We start from the raw sequence: 18,860 nt of genomic DNA, 5'->3' as shown, positions 1-18,860 counted from the left end.
CATGCTCGAAAAGGGGAACTTAAACATATTTGACTCTTAAACATTTTTGACTCACATGCATTCCAGAGAGCTTGTCGTGGCGAATTCGAAAGTGGGTGAATATGCTTTCGTAACTGAAGTTGATTCCGTATTTGCATTCAAGGCATATATAGTTCAACATCTTTGCTTCATCTTCACTCATTATATCAAGGCTAGCAAGTGCTTGTCTGCGAGCGATAGCAGCACTAGCCATCGTTTGTGCGATGCTCGCACGAACAAAGCTTCGGTAAAATGCAGTTCCACGAGAATAGAAGGCATCTTTATCAATCGAATTGATGTGATCTACGACATGAGGTAGGTCAAGTACTTCCTGAGCGGATGGATAGTCTACACATTCAAAACCGTCTACCATCAGTCGATGATAGGCTGTTTCGATACGGTCTCTGGTTCCTTCACGGTACATGTCATTCATTCTATTCAGAGGTTCAACTAGCTCCGCTTCGAGAGATTCCTTGAGTTTCTTCCAAGCACGATCTGTCAATGGTTTGGCAATGGTCGTCGATTGTACAAAAGAAGGACAATCGAAGAGAATGTCCATTTCCCAGCCCTAGAAATATCGAGTGAGCAACAGAAGGAAAACGATATCAGTGCCACGTCAACTAGAACATAGCGACGATAGCAACATACTACCGATACCAACAATGGATCATTCAAGCAAACATACCAACGCTTCACAACGTTCAATCATATCAGTAACTCTGCCTCGTCTAACAATTGCCATCTCCGTTTTCTTTTCATTCCTGATATGTTCTGCATATAGATACGAGACCCTGTCGAGAGCATACACTTCCTCTTGAATTTGGGCACCTAGCTCTCGTTGTTCCTCCTTCCAAGCCTCTACTCTATTATCATCCACAGCCTGATTGTAAGCTTGAGTGACTTGTTCAATGTCGGTTTTCAAGTAAGTCTTCCAGATACGACGATATAACGCCTCTGTAGTATGAGGTAGACCAATCAAGGCATCATGTGGAACGGTATTGATAAACTGATCCACCAATACTCTAAGATAGGAACATTGCTTTAGATTATTTCATCAAGTCTCGAGTGCAGCAACAGAAGAACGCCTCACCGTTCATGACGACAGGGTACACAAGCTCGAAATCTAAATTCAAAGAGCTGTACTGACCGTTCACGAGGACAGAAATGACATTTCCTGTCCAAGATCATTGACAAGACCTTCTTCATTGTGATATGTAGATGAGTTGGAACTTCAATGTCGACTGGATGCATGTGTCGCTTGACTGCATCATTCCATATGACAGGAGTGTCTTTGATGATGTCGTTGAATTGATGATTAGACTGTTCAAGCCTTCCGAGAGTCGAGATTGAGTTGACGTGTTTGAAGATGAGAATCAGGATCTCGGGTGGCAGGCTGGGAGTAGATTCGACATCCGTAGCCTTTTCCTTTCCTTTATTATTACGTTTTCCTCTAACAGAATATGACAAAGAACCCGATGAGAAGGAAGTCGACGAACGAGGTTACATTCACTTGATGTTGATGTCTACAAGTACAAACCCTTACTTTTTGCGAGGCTTGACAATAGCAGTTTTGGATGCTCCTTCATTATAAGTATCGTCTTGATCATCATGCTCTTCCTCTATCTCCAAATCATCAAGGAAGGCATCCTCAGTCTCTTGATCATCTTGAGATTCTGACGTTGGCACTCGCTTGGACAGAGTTTGAGCTTGAGACAGCCTAGCGCTTCGGCGGTGATTCATAGCTTCCTGTTTATTACTATTTACCTTCTCTTAGAAGTCTGATCGTTCGTTGTTGTGTCTAGTGTTGTTGAAACGCGAGATTTTCGCAATAAGGGACATTAGTATAGTTTGGACGTCAGAGCTCAAAGAATATTATCAGTCCACGTAACTAATACGTCAAACAACCTAGATCCCGTGTGCTTGGTGTATGCTCGATATGCTCGATGTGCACCAAAATTTCAAACGTCCGTCATGAGCGAGTCAGCAAAAGAGACCCAAAGCTTAAAGTTGAAGATCCAGTTCAGGTAGGCTGTCGCATGAACGAACAGATGACTGTTTTGATTGATCTGCTTTGATCTATTGATCGCGAAGCTTGGTGCTTTTTTTGTCCCTGCTTGTCAAGCTAACGCCGTTTTTACTTTAGTGGAGGTGCCGAGTTGCTCTTTGGTAATCAAAAGCAGATATCAGTATGTATACCGTCTGATAGCACGAGTCCACCGACCGTCAAGGAATTATTGGTGCATTTGAAGCTTCATCATCTGAAGGAACGACCAGAGTTGTTTGTGCAAGGAGACACGGTGTATGTATCAAGAATGGAAGGAGGCTTGAACTAAGATCTAGTGATTTAATTCATTTCTGAGTATAGGCGGCCTGGTATCCTAGTGCTAATCAATGGTGCCGATTGGGAAATAATGGGGGGACTAGAGTATGTTCTCAATGATGGGGATGAAGTAGTCTTCATATCTACGTTGCATGGAGGATAGGCTGCAGATTCCTTAATGGGATGGCTAGGGGAGTCTAGTGAGTATATTACATGTTTAATAAGATAAAGTCACATTACACAATATTTCGTTTCCTTCTGTTTTACATTCATTGCCTTCTTACAATCGTTGCCTTTTTACATTCATTGCCTTCTTACAATCGTTGCCTTTTACAATCGCTGCCTTTTACATTCGTTGCCTTTTACATTGGTTGCCTTTTACATTCGTTGCCTCCTTGGATGGTTTACTAGTAGTCCTCACCTTCATCGCCACTCGATTCATGTTCACTCGATTCATCTTTATCATCGTCACTGGATTCGCAGAGGTGCATAGTGCAAGTTTTTGTCTACGTTGCATCTGTGCCAGGTAATGCCATCGTAAATCATCTGTCGGAGTCCAAGCCTATCGTGCATATACCCTGCTTTGAGAGGACTTGGTGGGCATTCCCAAGCTAGAATGAGGGCTTCTTTCACTGAAGTACGTAGTTTGACTGCGTGTATGAGGTGGATGTCCGTCAGACGGATGACCAAGGCTGAGAGCACCAGAATCCCTATTTATCTTCAATGTCGACAACGGTCATGAGGGTGATGAGGATGTGGATAGGGCAGTTGGAGTTGGTTTATTAGTTACGGGTTCGAAATGAAACTGAAGGTTCGAAGCTGGAAACGTGATGATACTCGTATAGTCGTTCTTCCGTCGCGTAGTACCCAATCGATATGCAGTGCGTATGGGAACAGACACTGAGTCTGTCAGCTTGGCTTTTTTTGCTGGCAGTTCAAATTCGTGTGGTTGCGGCCATATGAGTACACTTTTCGGGAGAACACACGGTAGTAATCTAGTATGAGAGAGTAAGGGATTTACTGCCTTAAAGTCCAATATGATCACATTCGTAAATTCTCAACCTCTAACAGATATGATGTAAGATGTTAGATCACAAATTTTAATTTGGTGATGCTCAAGGTTGAGCTCGACATCCTAGACTTTCAGGCTGATGCAGCTCGTCATCAGCACCGACTAATCAATAAATACGACATATAATCTAGCTGACGTTGCTCCTCTGGCAGAAAAACAGCTCCACAATCAACACTCGAAAGGTCAAAAGACCCAATCTTCCTTCACCAAAACGAATATCAACTTCAGGACAGACGGATCGGCTTTCGTACCTAACAAGCGGTCTTCCAAGCTCCTAAGCTAATCCCAAGCTAATCTGTGATCAATGGTTGGGAGCTTGAAGGAGAACTAGAGTATGTTCTGAAGGACGGCGATGAGCTGGTGTTTATATTAACTTTGCATGGAATTTAGACACGTATGTGCGTATAGAGATCTTAACTTGACCTTAGATTCAAGGATTTGTATTGTACGTAGAATTGCCATACACTTGAATGGTCGTTTCACGCGGATCCATTGCGGGAAGTGCTGATCTGTGCCTGATGTGATCGGATATACGATATGCAATGATTTCTCGCCTTGTATAGACGTCCCACCGCCTGAGAAGATCGAAACTTCAAAAAAAGTTCGAAACAAGAAGGGCCACAAGTAAAAGGACAAGAAGGAGCCACCCAAAGAAGTCAATCAAGATTCAGGCAGTTTACAGTCTAATCCTGCGAATCTATGAGCAGGGAGCTATGTTGAAGGGAGCAACTAATATTCTTACTGGTGGCCGTTCAAACAAGGCATCGTTGATTTCAAAACCAGCGACGGACAACCATAGTACTCCTCTCCCGACGAATACTACAAGTTCTAATGGCACTGTAACTCCCGTATCAACTCCAGCATCGCCTGCTCTCACCACCACCAACAGTAGTAATCACTCCCCATCATCGCTCTCATCTCTTGAAACAAACAACATCTCCTACCCAATCGACACCTCGCTCCCGAATAAAGGTCGAGTATGGGTCAAGGTTGTAGAAGCTAGAGGTCTTCTAGTACATCACCCTAACTCTCGTCCATACTGTGTTGTCGAATTCGAACGGAACGACTTTGTTACTCGAGAAGCTCTACCTAGTCCTCCTGTCTCGATCAATGGTCTAGCTCCGCCAGTATCGCAGCAACGACAACACCAGCAGCAGCAACAGCAACAGGAGCTACGATCGGTCTCTAGCACGGACTCGCTCCTTATACGGCTAGCTACCCCACCACCAGATCCTTTAAATGACGTGGTAGAAGCAAAGGGTCCTACCTCCGCGAGTCCTACCTCTAGCAATACGGCAACTCTAGATGATACATTAGATTCCGATATAGGAGACGTCATCATAGATCCAACTTGGAAACACGAAGCTACATTGTAAGAACAATCTCGCGATGTGCAACTGTACCCATTACAACTCCAAGAACTAATGCCCTTTTACTTCTTATCAAGCGACGTGACTCGCCCAGATGGAGAACTGACTCTCAGTATATGGGATCGAACGGGGTCACCAACAGACGAAGGAGAACGATTTTTGGGTCAAATGAAGATACGACCACCTAGAATCGATGGTAAACTCATTGATAACTGGTTTCGATTGGCTCCTCGACAATGGAAAGAGAAGGTTAAGGGAGATATTCGCTTGCAAATCATGTACAAGACCGTCGCGGTATGTTTGTTGACAAACTCCAGGTTCTAGCCGTTTTATGTGAGATCCGAACTCATGAATCCTGCTCCTCTTACCCTCTTACAGATGAAACCACTCAATGCGGACGATTTCGAACTGCTCAAAGTCGTTGGTAAAGGTAGCTTTGGTAAAGTCTTACAAGTTAGGAAGAAAGACACAAGTGAGTCATTGGACAACAAGCGTGTTCCTTTTTTTCACCCCTGTTAGCTGTTTCTTTACTTACCTCCTATCTGATTCTCCAGGTCGTATCTACGCCATGAAAGTCCTAGTAAAGAAGGACATTATAGAACGGCAAGAAATTGCTCATACATTGTCAGAACGTAACGTGCTGATACGAGCTAGCTCACCATTCTTGGTGGGATTGAAATTCTCCTTTCAAACACCCGAAAAACTGTATCTAGTATTGGATTACATGAATGGTGGAGAGCTATTTTATCATTTGCAGAAGGAGACGGCCTTTTCGGAAGAAAGAGCCAAGTTCTATACTGCTGAACTGACTTCAGCACTTCAACATTTACACAAGTACAATATTGTGTATAGAGATTTGAAGCCAGAGGTATCGTTGGTCACATCTCCAGATTTTGCTGTCAGCTTTTTTGGCCCTCATCTGACAACCACTTGATTTTAGAACATTTTGCTTGATTCGAATGGACATATAGCTTTGACGGATTTCGGATTATGTAAAGAGAATCTGACCTTCAACGATACCACGAACACCTTTTGTGGAACCGCCGAGTATCTAGCTCCTGAAGTCTTGACCGGCCAAGGATATGGAAAGGCTGTGGATTGGTGGTCATTGGGAATACTTTTCTACGGTAATCATCGCTTCGGTCTTGTCTAAAACAAAAAAAGTAACTTCTGCTCAATCAATTCAATTCATTAGAAATGACAACTGGACTGCCACCCTTCTACTCTGAAAACACAAACCTCATGTATAAAAAGATCCTTCACAACCAACTGATCTTCCCACCTGGCTTCTCAGACAAGGCACAGAACTTTGTTCGAGGGGTAAGCATACAGTGGTGCGAGAGTATCTTGTTTTTTGGCTCTTTCGTGCTTACCCACATCATCGCTAGTTACTGGAACGAGATCCGAGACGGCGACTCGGTGGTAGTCCCGAAGATGCCGACCAAGTAATGAGACACCCATTCTTTGCCGACATAGAATGGGACAAGATGCTACGTAAACACGTCCGACCACCGTTTAAACCCAAAGTCCTGTCAGAAGTCGATACATCGAATTTCGATCCAGTCTTTACAGACACCATACCGATCGATTCCATACCCAATAGCGCTTCAGGACCATTATCTGATACCCTGCAAGATCATTTCAGGGGATTTACCTATACCGATTCGAGTCAGTATTTAGGTGCTGATCATGGGTCTTTTAAGATGGGTTCGAAGTTGGGGGGAAGTATGTTGGATGACTTTGATGATAACTAGAGGTGTTAGGAGCGTGTGGATTCATAGTTTTAAGTGGACGTTTGTGTATAAAAGGTGTTGTCGCTTTAGGTCATAAATTAGGGTTTGGAGGTTGAGATTTGGAAAGACAGGAAGAGAGATTACCCTCATACAAAAATCAATATCATTGTATCGTTCCTCCTATATATTTTGAAATATCATAACGGTGTTGTTTTGCGAAAACAAATAGCTACAAGTAGCGAAGCAAAAGTTTATAGCTTGGATTCAACAATATTGCCAAATGCTAAATATTTATCCTCCATATATTCGGCTAAGCCGTATTTTGAGCCCTCCCTACCCAAACCACTTTCTTTGATTCCCCCAAACGGCGCCACTTCGTTTGATATCATGCCTACACCAGAAATAGATATGAGTTGGTTGGTACGACTGCCATTTTAATTGCATTGTAACCATACCATCATTGATCCCCACCATCCCACATTCGATGGCTTCAGCGACTCTGAATATTCTTGAAATATTATTTGAATAGAAATATCCAGCCAGTCCAAATGGTGTGGCATTGGCGAGAGCAACCACTAGATTGGATTATTGCGAGTCAGCAAAGTGGTGAGATATACGTAGACAATTTTTTGGCAGTCAAGCACGTGACTTTCATATACCTTCTTCTTCAGTTTCAAATTTAAACAACGCTGCAACGGGCCCAAAGGTCTCTTCCTCGTGTATCAGCATATTCTTAGACATGTTGGTCAATATAGTCGGATGATAAAAGTTGCCACCCAATTCATGTGGTTTACCACCCACAACTGCTGTAGCACCTTTAGAGACAGCATCATCAACATGTCTCTTGACTTTGGTAAATCCTTCCTTGGTTATAAGTGGACCAACTGTTGAGCTAGGATCAAATCCATGGCCCACTTTCAAAGTTTCCTTGACTTTGGCTGCAAGTTTGGATGCGAATTCGTCATATACTTTGGATTGAACGTATAGTCGGTTGATGCAAACACAGGTTTGGCCAGTGTTTCTGTACTTTGAGGCGAGGACGCCTGTGACGGCTGCATCCAAATCGGCATCATCTGAAGAGAAGACCGTTAGATTCGAGTAATCTATGTAAAAAGTCACAACTGACCGAATATAATCATGGCTGCATTTCCTCCTAGTTCCATGCTGGCTTTCTTGACGGTAGAAGCTGCTTGCTTCAAAAGAAGCTTTCCAACTGGTGTCTAATGTAGGGTAACGAACATAAGGTCATACTCTCGTAACCATTTGGCCTTTTTCGGGCCTTACCGATCCAGTGAATGAAATCTTGCGAACAGTCGGATTTGTACTCAATTCCAACCCGACTTCAGGAGTCAGCTGTTTGGAAGCAGTAACTACATTCAAAACGCCCTTTGGAATACCAGCACGATTGGCCAATTCAACCAATGCCAACGCAGACAATGGTGTTTCAGGAGCTGGTTTTATGACTACGGTGCATCCTGCTGCTAGTGCAGCACCAGCCTATTTAAAAAGTTGTGATAAGCGAAATGTGACGGCTAGGCATGTCGCTTTCTTGCACCTTTCGTGTAATCATTGCAGCAGCTAAAGATAAAAAGTTTTAAAAATAAACGATAAGCAATATAACTTTTACACTTACGAAAATTCCAGGGTGTAATCAAACCACAAACACCAATTGCTTGTTTAATGACTAGCAGACGCCTCCCATGCTTGTCCTGAGGAATCACATCACCATAGGCTCTCGGAGCTTCCTCGGCAAACCATTGTATGAATGAGGCAGCATATCCCATCTCGCCTGTAGCGAAGGAGTGTCAAACTTGAGTATCAACCTTGTTCGTAACAGAATTGCACGAGCAGATCCGCAGTTTACCTTTAGCTTCAGACATAGGCTTTCCACATTCAGCTACCATAATTGCAGCTACGACAGTCGTAAATGTTGTCAGAACCAACAACAAAAACAATTCATCATTGGCGATGCATAAATGTTGTCAGAACCAACAACAAAAACAATTCATTTTGGCGATGTGTACCTAGATCTTGTGAATTCGCCATGATCAGATCATACCACTTGCGTAGTAGAGTAGCACGTTCCTAAATTCATAATGAAATAAATATGATGGATATTCGATCTACGCATCAAGCGCGGCAAGAGCTTACTCGAGCCAAGAGCTTGCTCCAAGCAGGAAAAGCTAGCTTTGCAGCTTCAATAGCAGCCTTTGCGTCTTCAGTAGCCATATCAGGGACTTGAGCGACAGTTATCGATGTGGCTGGATCTATTAAAATTAGAAATAAAACTTGTTGGTCAACAAACGTTGGTTGATCCAAGCATCACAAATCTTACAAACAGCAAAAGGAGAAGCAACTATATGGACAGTTCATTCATTTAATACTTACCAACTACATCATAAACTTTCCCGGACTTGGCCGCTACCCAGTTGCCTCCAATAATCGCAGAAGTTTTCAACAGAGCTTTATCAGTGATTTTTGATGCCACTTTCGTATCGATGGTGATGCTTGCCATGGTTCTGATGGGATTTATTCGTGAACCTATAAATGCTGTTCTCAATCTTACAGCTCCTCTACAAAACATTGCCAAAAGTGCGTGGCTTCTGAAGGTCAAAATCAAAGTTATCGCGAGCCACAAGAACCTGTTTTTTAGGCAATAGAGAAGCAGAAATATGTCTAAACCACAAGAATCTACAAATTTAAAGCTTGCCCTTCAACTGAGCCAATTTACGATCAACAACTCGTTCAATTATAGCTTCCAACACAGATCCACCACGTCCACTTTCCATAAACGCAGACACAACATTATCCAAGTACTTTCCGATTTGATCTACTTCTAGATTCACTCTGGCTCCAACCTTCTTTAAAGGCAACACGACAGCTTCTTGTGTGTGAGCAATCAACATGATGCTGAATGTTCTTGCTGGTACGTTCACGTCAACTACGGTAAGAGATGTTCCATCTAGACATACATATCCTTTTGGAATGATGTAGTTTAAGAAATCTGTGTCGCCGGTTTCTTGTGCTGGTGGTACTTTGAATTTGAAGAGTAGGGAGTTTGGGGGATCTGGTGTGATGCTTTCGATGGTTACGGTAGTATCGACGTGTCCCTATTGTTAGATATGATATGATAGGTAAGTTGGCAGTGACCAAAAAGGAACGATGCTTTCAAATAATCAAATTGACTTGTACTAAACACGGTCGTAGAACCACATATAACCAAGATAGAAGTCTCACCTGCACAAAATGACCTCCAAAACGAGTTGCAGCTCCCATAGCCCTCTCCAAATTGACCTTTTCACCAGCTTTCAGTTCACCTAACATGTGAAAATTGTACGTTAGTTCAACTCCAAGTATTCCAACAGATCGGAGGCGTTAATTTACCTAGATTACTCTTTCTCAACGTCTCAGGAGCCAATCCAAACTTGCATTTTGTTCTGGCTGCATCGAATTCAGTGACGGTCAAACATACACCTGTGAGGGAAATCAGATGTTGAGAAATGTGCTGATGCAGAGATCAAAATAGATCGAAACAATACAAAGGAACACAAAGCAGTTCTAGGCAATGAACGAAAGTACTTTGATAGACTTACCATTGACGCATATCGAATCGCCAATGTTGACGTCAGTTAAGACAGCTTGAGCATTGGCGATGGTCAGAGACGTTCCTTTGCCTCCGGTCTTGGTCTTGTCCATTTTCGTGAGGGACTCGACAATGCCCATTACTTCAATGATGCCTGTGAACATGGTGAAGCTTGTTTTTACTGGTTTGCTTGTTGTGAATGTTTCGCTGGGTTTGAAACTTGACTTGAAATTGGAGATCTGGATTTTAAACGTCGACGTTTGTATTCCTGCTTCTATTTTTTTACAATAATAATATAGTATTTTGATCAGGGCTATCACGTCGTTTGCAACTTCCAGCGTATACTAGTGCGCTTTCCAAGCATAGTCTAATCTCTTGAGGTCATTCAATAAAGTCCATATTTCCTAGACAAAAGAATCTGTGATTTTAGTGTTTGATTACAATACGTCGAAATTCGCACTTCTAATCTTGTATACCTGTGGCAACTTTGTATTTTCATCATCTTCATATTTTCTCAAGGACGTTTCAAGTTTTTGCTGCAATATGTAAGCTTGGGACAGGGTGGTCGAATTTGTGTTTGTTGTTTGCGTAGAGGAGGATGGTTTATATGGCGATGTAGATGGTGATGAATGTATAGAGTGGTTGTCTTCTCCGCCTAGTCAGTCTTATGAGGAATGAGCTGTGTTGTCCATCAGATACGTTATGAATGCAAACTTTGAACTTACCAGAAGTAGCGGGAGAATCAGACACTTCGAATCGACTCTTTTTGTCTGTGGGACGGAAGGATGTGTCATGAGCGACCGAAGATCCAAGATGACTTGGAGGCAGTTCTTGTATAGCAAACCGTCCTGCTTTCCGTTCTAAATGAGATTGTTGGGTGTGTGAGTGAATGAACGAAGTAAATGCAATTTCAAACAGCGACAATAAGCCAACACGATATTGTGTTCGAACTAAAGCAAATAGACGCTTACCCAAAGATCCCATATTCTCGATGGACGATACAGGTGCCAGTTGAGGACTACTATCATTTGACCTGCTTCCAGCATCTGATGAAACCTCTGAGACACTGAATCGGCCCTTTTTGATTTCACCATGTATAGCATCAGATAAAGGCGTTGATCCAGCTGGCGATGTCGACAAGTTCTGGGTATCGGTTGATATGGAATCAATCACAAAGCGAGACTTTTTCACTGGCACGTCACCACTACCGGTTGTATGTACAGATTTTGGTAGTGCATCATGGCTGGAAGTAGTTGATGAGGTTTGCGATGACATGGAGCTCAGAGTGTTGTTATTATCTACTGGTTCGTCACCACTGAAATCCCACACCACACCCCTATTTTCTAATCGTGGTGGTTGAGAGGGTCGAGTATTATGGGGTCGTTGAGATATAGGAGGTAAATTTTGTATAAGGGTCTTTGCCAAATACTCGGGTTTCTTTGCAGAGTTCTTGAAGAAGGCGTGTTGTATTAGTTTATCGGGAGTAGGTCGTTTGGTTGGATCCTTTTGAAGACAAGAGTCAATCATTTCTTTGAAGGCCTTTGTATATTTATGTTTGGCACTATTTATATCTAGAGTGGGAGGGTCTTGTTGTAGTGTAAGCATGAGGACTTTGAGTGGAGGATATTTGGCGAATGGCGCATGTCCATTTGCCAATTCCAAGGCGGTGATACCAAAGCTCCATATATCAGCCTTGTAATCATAGCCATTTTGTTCCATAACTTCAGGAGCCATCCAACATGGTGTTCCTACAAATGTTTTACGGACACCTTTACGTTCACCAGTATCAGTCAAGGAGCTGGATACACCAAAGTCAGCCAATTGGACTGTTCCATCACTAGCCATGAGTAGATTACCAGCCTTGACATCACGATGTATCAATTTGTTGGCGTGGAGGTATTCCAACCCTGCAAGAGCCTGTTTCAAGATGGTTGCGATTGCAGCTTCCTCCATACCATCAGGATATGCAGTCTTCATGATATCGAGACAGGATCCAGCAGATAAGAAAGGAGTGACTATATACAGTTTGGCATCATGTACGAATGATCCATACACTCGAAGCAAGTTTGGATGCTTGCACAAGCTCATGATCTGGATCTCTTTCTATATAATGGCATGAGATTGATGAATGAATTATCTTTAAGCGAATGATGGCTTCCTTCATGAAGAATGTCTCCTTTTCTGTTGATACTGTCATGCCCAACATTTTTCACAAATCAAAATGAAAAAACAAGAAGAAACGTACTCGGAGTTCCTCGATTTGATTTCGTTCGAATTGGTCCAATTCAATGAGCTTAATGGCAACATGACGTCTTAATGGTTTATACATTGCCATGTACACGACAGCCGAAGATCCATAACCTGTTTGTTCCAGAAAAAAAGCTTTGTAAATGAAAAAATGCAATCTCGTTCACAGCGAGAGCGGTTTACCAATAGGATGAGTGCCTATTTCGTAGTCAGTATAATTCATAGAGATTTGCAGCGAGTCTTCAGAATCATCCACCTCTCCCTTGACGCTGGTACTTCGTTTTAGCATACTAGCAACTGAGTCCCCTCCCATTTCTCTTGTTGTGCACTGGTCAGAGCGGTCTGCGAAACAAGATTAATGGCCGTCTGGTGTCCTATATACCCATCGAAGTCACTGGAAACTTTTGATATTTCTGTTGTCACGCTGAGGTTCGAGACCTGGACAAAGAGTGAGAATCTAGAACAGAGGCGTGTGATAACGAGCAAGACACGACAAGTGGGTTGATTAAAAGAATGACAAGAAGAATCGTATCCAACTAGGACGATGCGACCATGCGCCCCACGATCAAACGTTTCGCCTGAATCGTAGGCTGATATGCATATAGACAGTTCAAAGTCCAAACTTCAATCTAAAGGTCTATAGATGAATAGGGGCAATAGGGGCATCGGTGCTCAGTGCTTGGACTCGCCCTTCACTAGCACTTAGCACTGCAATGAATTTTTTTTTGTTGACCTCTGCTCTCCATCAATAAAATACAACTGCTGGTTGCGTGATGAAACTAAGCGGCAATGAAGCGCAATATTTTTAGACACGTGAATCTCATCAAGCGCACCTCTCAAATTGTCTCTAGTCGTCGCCATTCCATAAAGTGTACAGTGACCAATGAATTTCGCGACACATCCAAGCCCCACCGATTGATTGCTTCACACAAATTGCACCTTTCCTTCGTTCGCAAAAACCCGCTCAAAGACTTCAACAACCAGAACGACAACTCCAGGCATGTCCCAAACATTATTGTCTATTTATCAAAGTGTGTGGCACTCTCCTGCACTCAATCCACCCCTTTGAATACTCATTATTTCTCACAAAACTTTCCAAACAACTCTGTACTCAGGTCCTCAATCTGGGCAAGCCAACAGTGGACAATGCTCTCTCAAGTGACCATCCGCATGGCCTCTAAACTACGGTTTTTGAACTATAAGTTTATGCTAGCAGTTGGGCACCCAGCCTGGATTTGTTATGCACTTCTTAAAAAACTTGAAGAAACGGCTGCTCCCCGCCAGAGGCTTGGGAACCTCAAGCAAGGACCGTTAGCACGAGACGTTGTGTCAAGTCAGACCAACTGACTTCCATCGTGCCTGGTAACAAAGTCGTTCACGGATGAGGATTGCGTTTTACCACATGAGGAATGAGGATTTTCTTATCTAATCCTCATATGAAAACGCCTGATGAGGCAAAGCGCTTGTTACTCCACATTAGTCTGGTGGTTGTTGTTTGTGGGAGCTGGCCATACATTGTGCCGGCTTACTTGGTGGGGTATCTGGTTTTTTGTCTTTTTACCTTACTGTAGGTAATGTGACCTCAAGGCAAAATTACCTTAAGCCACTCTGAAGTCTGGATGAATACAGAGGGTCTACTTTTTCTTTAAGATCCTGCTGGCTGTATTAGACTCCTTTGCTTCATACTGTTTACCTTGTAACTCGTGTTGTAAGACGTATTCCAAATTGAATAGAACATACTTGCCTTCATAAATGATTGCGTTCTTGCCAGCAACCCACTATACGTGCTGCCTTAAAAAACTTATCATTTATCAAACATGAATGGCACAGATCACCACTAAAGCTGACAAAAGCTGGTCAAAGCATAGTCCTTCTATTAGCAATTATGATAAAGCGATACAGGTTAATGTTGCCCAACGCGCTGATCCCACATGTCCTTTTCAGTCTTGACCTATCCACTTTCACCGACTGTGAAGGGATTCTCGGGAATAGGTAATGTTGGTGATTTGTCTTCAAGGCTGACATGACGCAAAGGAATAGCCTCTGGTGAAGCTGGCTCATATAAGGGAGCTTTACTAAATGCAAGATTAAGATCGCGTGAGTCTATGCACATCACCCCTGCACAAAAGCCTACCATGACAAAAGGAAACAAACAATGGCAACTCACCCCTTCCTTTCTCGCTTTGCCTCAATTTCTTCTGGCGTTTCAATAGCTGTGGAAACACTTGAGGTTGGTGACGAAGGCGCTTCGACATCCCCTCCCACCATTCCGCCAAGTTGAGTAGGCTCCTTCTCAAATGTCAGAGCATCGATGAAGGGCGTTTTTGTTGATGTAGTAGGCGACTTCTCTGTCGTAGCAGGCACTACAACATCATCCAAATGGTATGGCTCTGCTACCGATGTCGATGGCTCTATTGCGAATGATACGTTGGCAACAAGGATGTTGACGAAGGCTCTCTGCATCAATTACCTAGTGTGACGTTGTTCATGTCCATGGCGAGAGCATCAGCGCTATAATCCAGGCGTTGCATAAGATGTTGAGAAGTGTATAAGTACCTTTACGTAACTTACGTTGCTTGCTGCGATAGGCCCTTGGCAGTGTCGATAGCATGCCTGTCTAGGACCTCGTCGTAGAGCTCCATAGAAGAGACGCATTCTTCATTGATTTGTAAGAAACCGGCTAGATGAAAGAGGAGTTGAGCAAAAGATTGGGAAGGCAAGTATAAGGTTCAAACCTACTTGTCAAGGAATCATCATCCGTGATGGACTCCAATAAATCATGAATTCGATGTTGGATGTCACGGACCTTTCCTCTGAATTCCTGAATGAAGTCATTCTTGGATATGTCTTCTGAAGGTTCAGCAAAATTGAGCGCTTCGACAAACATTGCTATATTGTTGCGAGCTATATCGAGATCACGTTCAAACTTGGTTCGACGTGCAAGGTATTCCGTTTCTGGATCTAACGGAGCATATCTAGGATGCTTAATGGTTAGAAAGAGAACGTAAAGACTCAGTTAGACAACGACGTACCCTGCAGGTCGATAAATTGCAGATGGGTCAGAGTACTGCAGATATCCTGAACGTGGTGGCGCAGGAACTCCAGGTTGTATTGGCTAACAAAGCGCATTTCAATTTATATCCAACGCGACCAAGATCACACTCGAACTTACAGCTGGCACTTCACGGACCACAGAAGCATAGAATGCAGCCAGTTTAGCAGCTTGACTAGGCTCCATGACACTTTGCCAGTCTTTGATCATTGCTACGAGCCTTCCACGGGCGATACTGTCGAAATCCTACAAGGGCAGTTGAGCTTCAGCATGGGCTTGATTGGCTCAATCAGCATCGACCATGTTTAGAGCTTACTGGTTCGAACAGGCGTTTCCTGAGGAAGCCAAGGAAATCAGCACTGCAGACTTGAGAATGGAGCCTGGACCCAGAGTTTCTCACAAACGCATCCAAGGCCGCAACTGCATTGTTTTGAATCACTATGTCGGTTTGTTCCATTAGTTTTACGACGTACGTTGACAGAACATAGCTCTTGAAACAGATATCTTACAAGCGCTCTTTGATCGAAGGAGAATCCTGATCTGTTTTGCAGCGTCCTTGGCACTGCAACGTGTTGTGTGAGTACAGCCGCTGATGCGAAGATACGCAAATACAACATGGCAACAAGTACGAGTCATACACTTCGTCAGAGTAAGTAGCCTTGTCTATGATTTCCAGCAGCACCTCCCATTTGATTTCTTGAGATGTAATGGCATCATCCAACTGCTTGGCAAGTGGCGAAGTTCGTGCAGCTAGCAACGGGTTGCTGCCAAAGATATTTCGAATTCCTAGCCTGGGCTTGGCTGTAGCAGTAGCCATCGCTTCAATACAGGCCGATTAGGTAGGGTTGTGTGGCAGCGAAGTAGACACCATCTGTTGTTGTCGAAGAGCACACAATCCAAACTCCACATCTCCCAGTACTTAGAAGTCGAGAGGTAAAATCGTTCAAATGGACGTGATATTGCAGCAAATACGTCCAGGCGCGCCTTGATACACGACTAGATCAGAGAAGTTCGCCGTGGAATTTGCTCAAATTTAAACCCAGCAACTGTTACAAATCGAGAGTACCCAGCGGTTAACGAGAGCTTTGTCTGTAGGTCACGTAACCTATATCATTCGTACGTGGTCTTGATCAGGCTCGTTTATCTAAAGTCGTGCCAAACATCACCACTTGATCTCGAAAATGTCTGCTTCCATCAAGATGTATGTCTGGATTTTCTCTGATCGACCAAGTTCTCTATGCTAAACGAACTACTGGCTCGCCTCTCTTTTGTCTCATAGATTGGCTTGTGGGAATGTCCAGAACGGAGACATTAAGAAATTCTTCAACAGAATTACGAGCATCAACAGCAAATCTGGACCATTCAGCCTCTTGCTTGTTGTCGGTGACTTTTTCGGATCCAATGAAGATGATATTCAAGACCTCTTGACGAATACAATCTCAGGTTTGATCTGAATGAACGACTCTCGATTTTTTTGATCAAGGAAACTCACGCATCTCTCTTCATAGTACCATTACCGACTTATATAATGGAAGGAAGCTCTTCATTCCCAACTCAAGTACTGGAAGCCATCGAGTCAAGTGGAGAAGTCTGTACGAATGTATTCGCTCTAGGTGAGTTCTCATGCTGTGTGCACTTGTGTGAATTCTTCTGCTCCGTATTGACCTCAATTCTCTTACAGAACGAGCTGGAGTCATCACTACATCAGAAGGATTGAAGATTGCTAGTGTGTACGGCACTGCAACTCAAACAGAGATATCAACCATGCTGGAAAATAGTCCCTCTTCCTTGGGCGTTGACATATTACTTACGTATGAATGGCCAGAGAAAGTGGCCAGCGAGTCATATAAAGGTGATGCTGTACCGGGATCTCGTGAAATGGCTCAGATTGCAGTATCACATCAGCCCAAATATCACTTTGCCAGCAATCCATCGGTATTTTATGAACGTGAACCCTATTCAAATCAAACAGCCAACCACTCGACACGTTTCTTATCTCTTGGGGCCTTTGGAAATTCTGCAAAGGAGAGGTGGTTTTATGCCATGAACTTAGTGCCTCTTGCCAAAAGTAACACCAAATCAGCACCACTTCCCAACACAACACCTTGTCCATATCCCACAGGTACAAAGAAGAGGCCAGCGCCAGAGGAAGACAATGTTAGTTTACAAAGTTTATGAACTGTTATTATAAGTTCTCCACAGTTCTCACCTAAACCAACTTTCACTAGGGAGGAAGCTTCTTTTACGGCAAGCGAGACGGGCCAAAGAAACAGGCGAAATGGGAAGGATGGGATGGTGGTAGTCGTGGTATACCAGAAAACTATGTCTGCAACGCGTGTGGTGAGAAGGCCACCCATTATTTCAAAGACTGCCCTATGAAACTCGAGAAGCAACAGAAAGTACAAGAAATGCAAGGACGAGTCAATGCTAGGCCAGGTAAGATCAAGCAAGGACGACAAATAACGATCCTGACAATGCAGAGCTTACACATTATAACAACCACAGCTGATCAATGTTGGTTTTGCCTGTCAAATCCAAATCTGGAAAAGCACTTGATTGTGCATATTGGTGAAGATGCATATGTAACGATGCCCAAAGGTACTTTGCACGCGTAAACATTAAATCAATCATAGCTAATCCATGTTCGTTTTCTTAGGTCCTCTGATTGAACATGGCGGCCATCTCATTATACTTCCCATTGGTCATTATCCAGGTACACGAGCTATCTTGGACTTGACTGGTGATGAAAAAGAAGAAGCAGATAGGGCCATACAAGAGATTGATAGCATAAAGGTAGCATTGCGAACGATCTACGCTGGAAAACATGAGCAATTGGTGTTTTTCGAGATTTCTGGAGGAGAGTCAGGCCGATTACAACATATGCACTTTCAGGTATGAAATTGTGCTTTTGCAACAATAAAAGCAGATATTTGCGGTTATATCTTATTTTCAAAGCAAAAGGTCCTACTCCCTCCTCAGAAAAGCTGATTGTGGTTTCTTTTCTGAATAGGCTGTCGCAGTACCACCGAGCATAGCCTCCAATCTTGATAAAGCTTTTACCAAGGACTGTGCCACCGCTGGACTGAGCTTGTTGGAGGACAACCAGTTGCCCGGAAACACATCCACTCCATATGTACGAATAGAGTTGGAGAACAAAGTATTGACATACGCACCGAGTGAGCAAGTGATGCAATCGTGGAAGGCAGCTCAAGATGCAGCTGCACGGGATGGTACTCGGCTGAAACCTGGTCAGAGAATGGATTTGCAGCTTCCTAGAGCGGTGCTGGCCTATGCTTTGGGTCTTGAAAGACGTATCAACTGGAAGAGATGTCTGGTCCCAGAGAATCAGGAAGCAGAACAGGCTCAAAGAATTAAAGCTGACCTATCTGAAAAAATCACTGCTTTGATGGTCAAGTCCTAGGTATAAATATTGCATTGGAATAATCGCTTGTATAAACAGCTCGT

The 18,860-nt window shown here is 43.3% G+C and overlaps 6 protein-coding genes across 6 annotated transcripts; 3 read left to right on the top strand and 3 right to left on the bottom strand.

Moving 5' to 3' along the window:
* Positions 1-1,989: 1,989 nt before the first annotated feature.
* On the top strand, positions 1,990-2,501 carry SmJEL517_g00949 (uncharacterized protein; the record flags this gene model as incomplete). Its single annotated transcript, XM_031166877.1, has 3 exons — positions 1,990-2,042; positions 2,162-2,317; positions 2,384-2,501. The coding sequence occupies 3 exons, from the start codon at positions 1,990-1,992 to the stop codon at positions 2,499-2,501; spliced, it is 327 nt and encodes a 108-aa protein (XP_031027199.1).
* A 1,622-nt stretch (positions 2,502-4,123) lies between these two features.
* Positions 4,124-6,534, top strand: SmJEL517_g00948 (uncharacterized protein; the record flags this gene model as incomplete). Its single annotated transcript, XM_031166876.1, has 7 exons — positions 4,124-4,782; positions 4,858-5,074; positions 5,159-5,252; positions 5,335-5,648; positions 5,721-5,907; positions 5,976-6,100; positions 6,169-6,534. 7 exons carry the CDS (start codon positions 4,124-4,126, stop codon positions 6,532-6,534), a joined length of 1,962 nt encoding a protein of 653 aa, XP_031027198.1.
* Positions 6,535-6,764: 230 nt separating this feature from the next.
* SmJEL517_g00947 (uncharacterized protein) lies at positions 6,765-9,028 on the bottom strand (the record flags this gene model as incomplete). The annotated part of the gene is made up of 11 exons (XM_031166875.1): positions 6,765-6,904; positions 6,969-7,088; positions 7,173-7,586; positions 7,640-7,733; positions 7,798-8,010; positions 8,069-8,091; positions 8,147-8,302; positions 8,378-8,425; positions 8,538-8,598; positions 8,665-8,780; positions 8,902-9,028. The coding sequence occupies 11 exons, from the start codon at positions 9,026-9,028 to the stop codon at positions 6,765-6,767; spliced, it is 1,512 nt and encodes a 503-aa protein (XP_031027195.1).
* Positions 9,029-9,212: 184 nt separating this feature from the next.
* SmJEL517_g00946 (uncharacterized protein) lies at positions 9,213-10,260 on the bottom strand (the record flags this gene model as incomplete). The annotated part of the gene is made up of 4 exons (XM_031166874.1): positions 9,213-9,623; positions 9,751-9,830; positions 9,898-9,987; positions 10,107-10,260. The coding sequence occupies 4 exons, from the start codon at positions 10,258-10,260 to the stop codon at positions 9,213-9,215; spliced, it is 735 nt and encodes a 244-aa protein (XP_031027194.1).
* Positions 10,261-10,440: 180 nt separating this feature from the next.
* On the bottom strand, positions 10,441-12,656 carry SmJEL517_g00945 (uncharacterized protein; the record flags this gene model as incomplete). The annotated part of the gene is made up of 6 exons (XM_031166873.1): positions 10,441-10,500; positions 10,573-10,751; positions 10,822-10,956; positions 11,068-12,199; positions 12,342-12,457; positions 12,527-12,656. The coding sequence occupies 6 exons, from the start codon at positions 12,654-12,656 to the stop codon at positions 10,441-10,443; spliced, it is 1,752 nt and encodes a 583-aa protein (XP_031027197.1).
* Positions 12,657-16,576: 3,920 nt separating this feature from the next.
* Positions 16,577-18,816, top strand: SmJEL517_g00944 (uncharacterized protein; the record flags this gene model as incomplete). The annotated part of the gene is made up of 8 exons (XM_031166872.1): positions 16,577-16,596; positions 16,675-16,838; positions 16,904-17,008; positions 17,077-17,552; positions 17,624-17,831; positions 17,901-17,993; positions 18,052-18,287; positions 18,406-18,816. 8 exons carry the CDS (start codon positions 16,577-16,579, stop codon positions 18,814-18,816), a joined length of 1,713 nt encoding a protein of 570 aa, XP_031027196.1.
* Positions 18,817-18,860: the final 44 nt, after the last annotated feature.

The sequence above is a fragment of the Synchytrium microbalum genome (assembly GCF_006535985.1).
Source record: "Synchytrium microbalum strain JEL517 chromosome Unknown SmJEL517_scf0003, whole genome shotgun sequence".
NCBI lineage: Eukaryota > Fungi > Chytridiomycota > Chytridiomycetes > Synchytriales > Synchytriaceae > Synchytrium > Synchytrium microbalum.
Note: the sequence above shows the minus strand (reverse complement) of the source record. Positions and strands in the feature narration are given on the sequence as shown.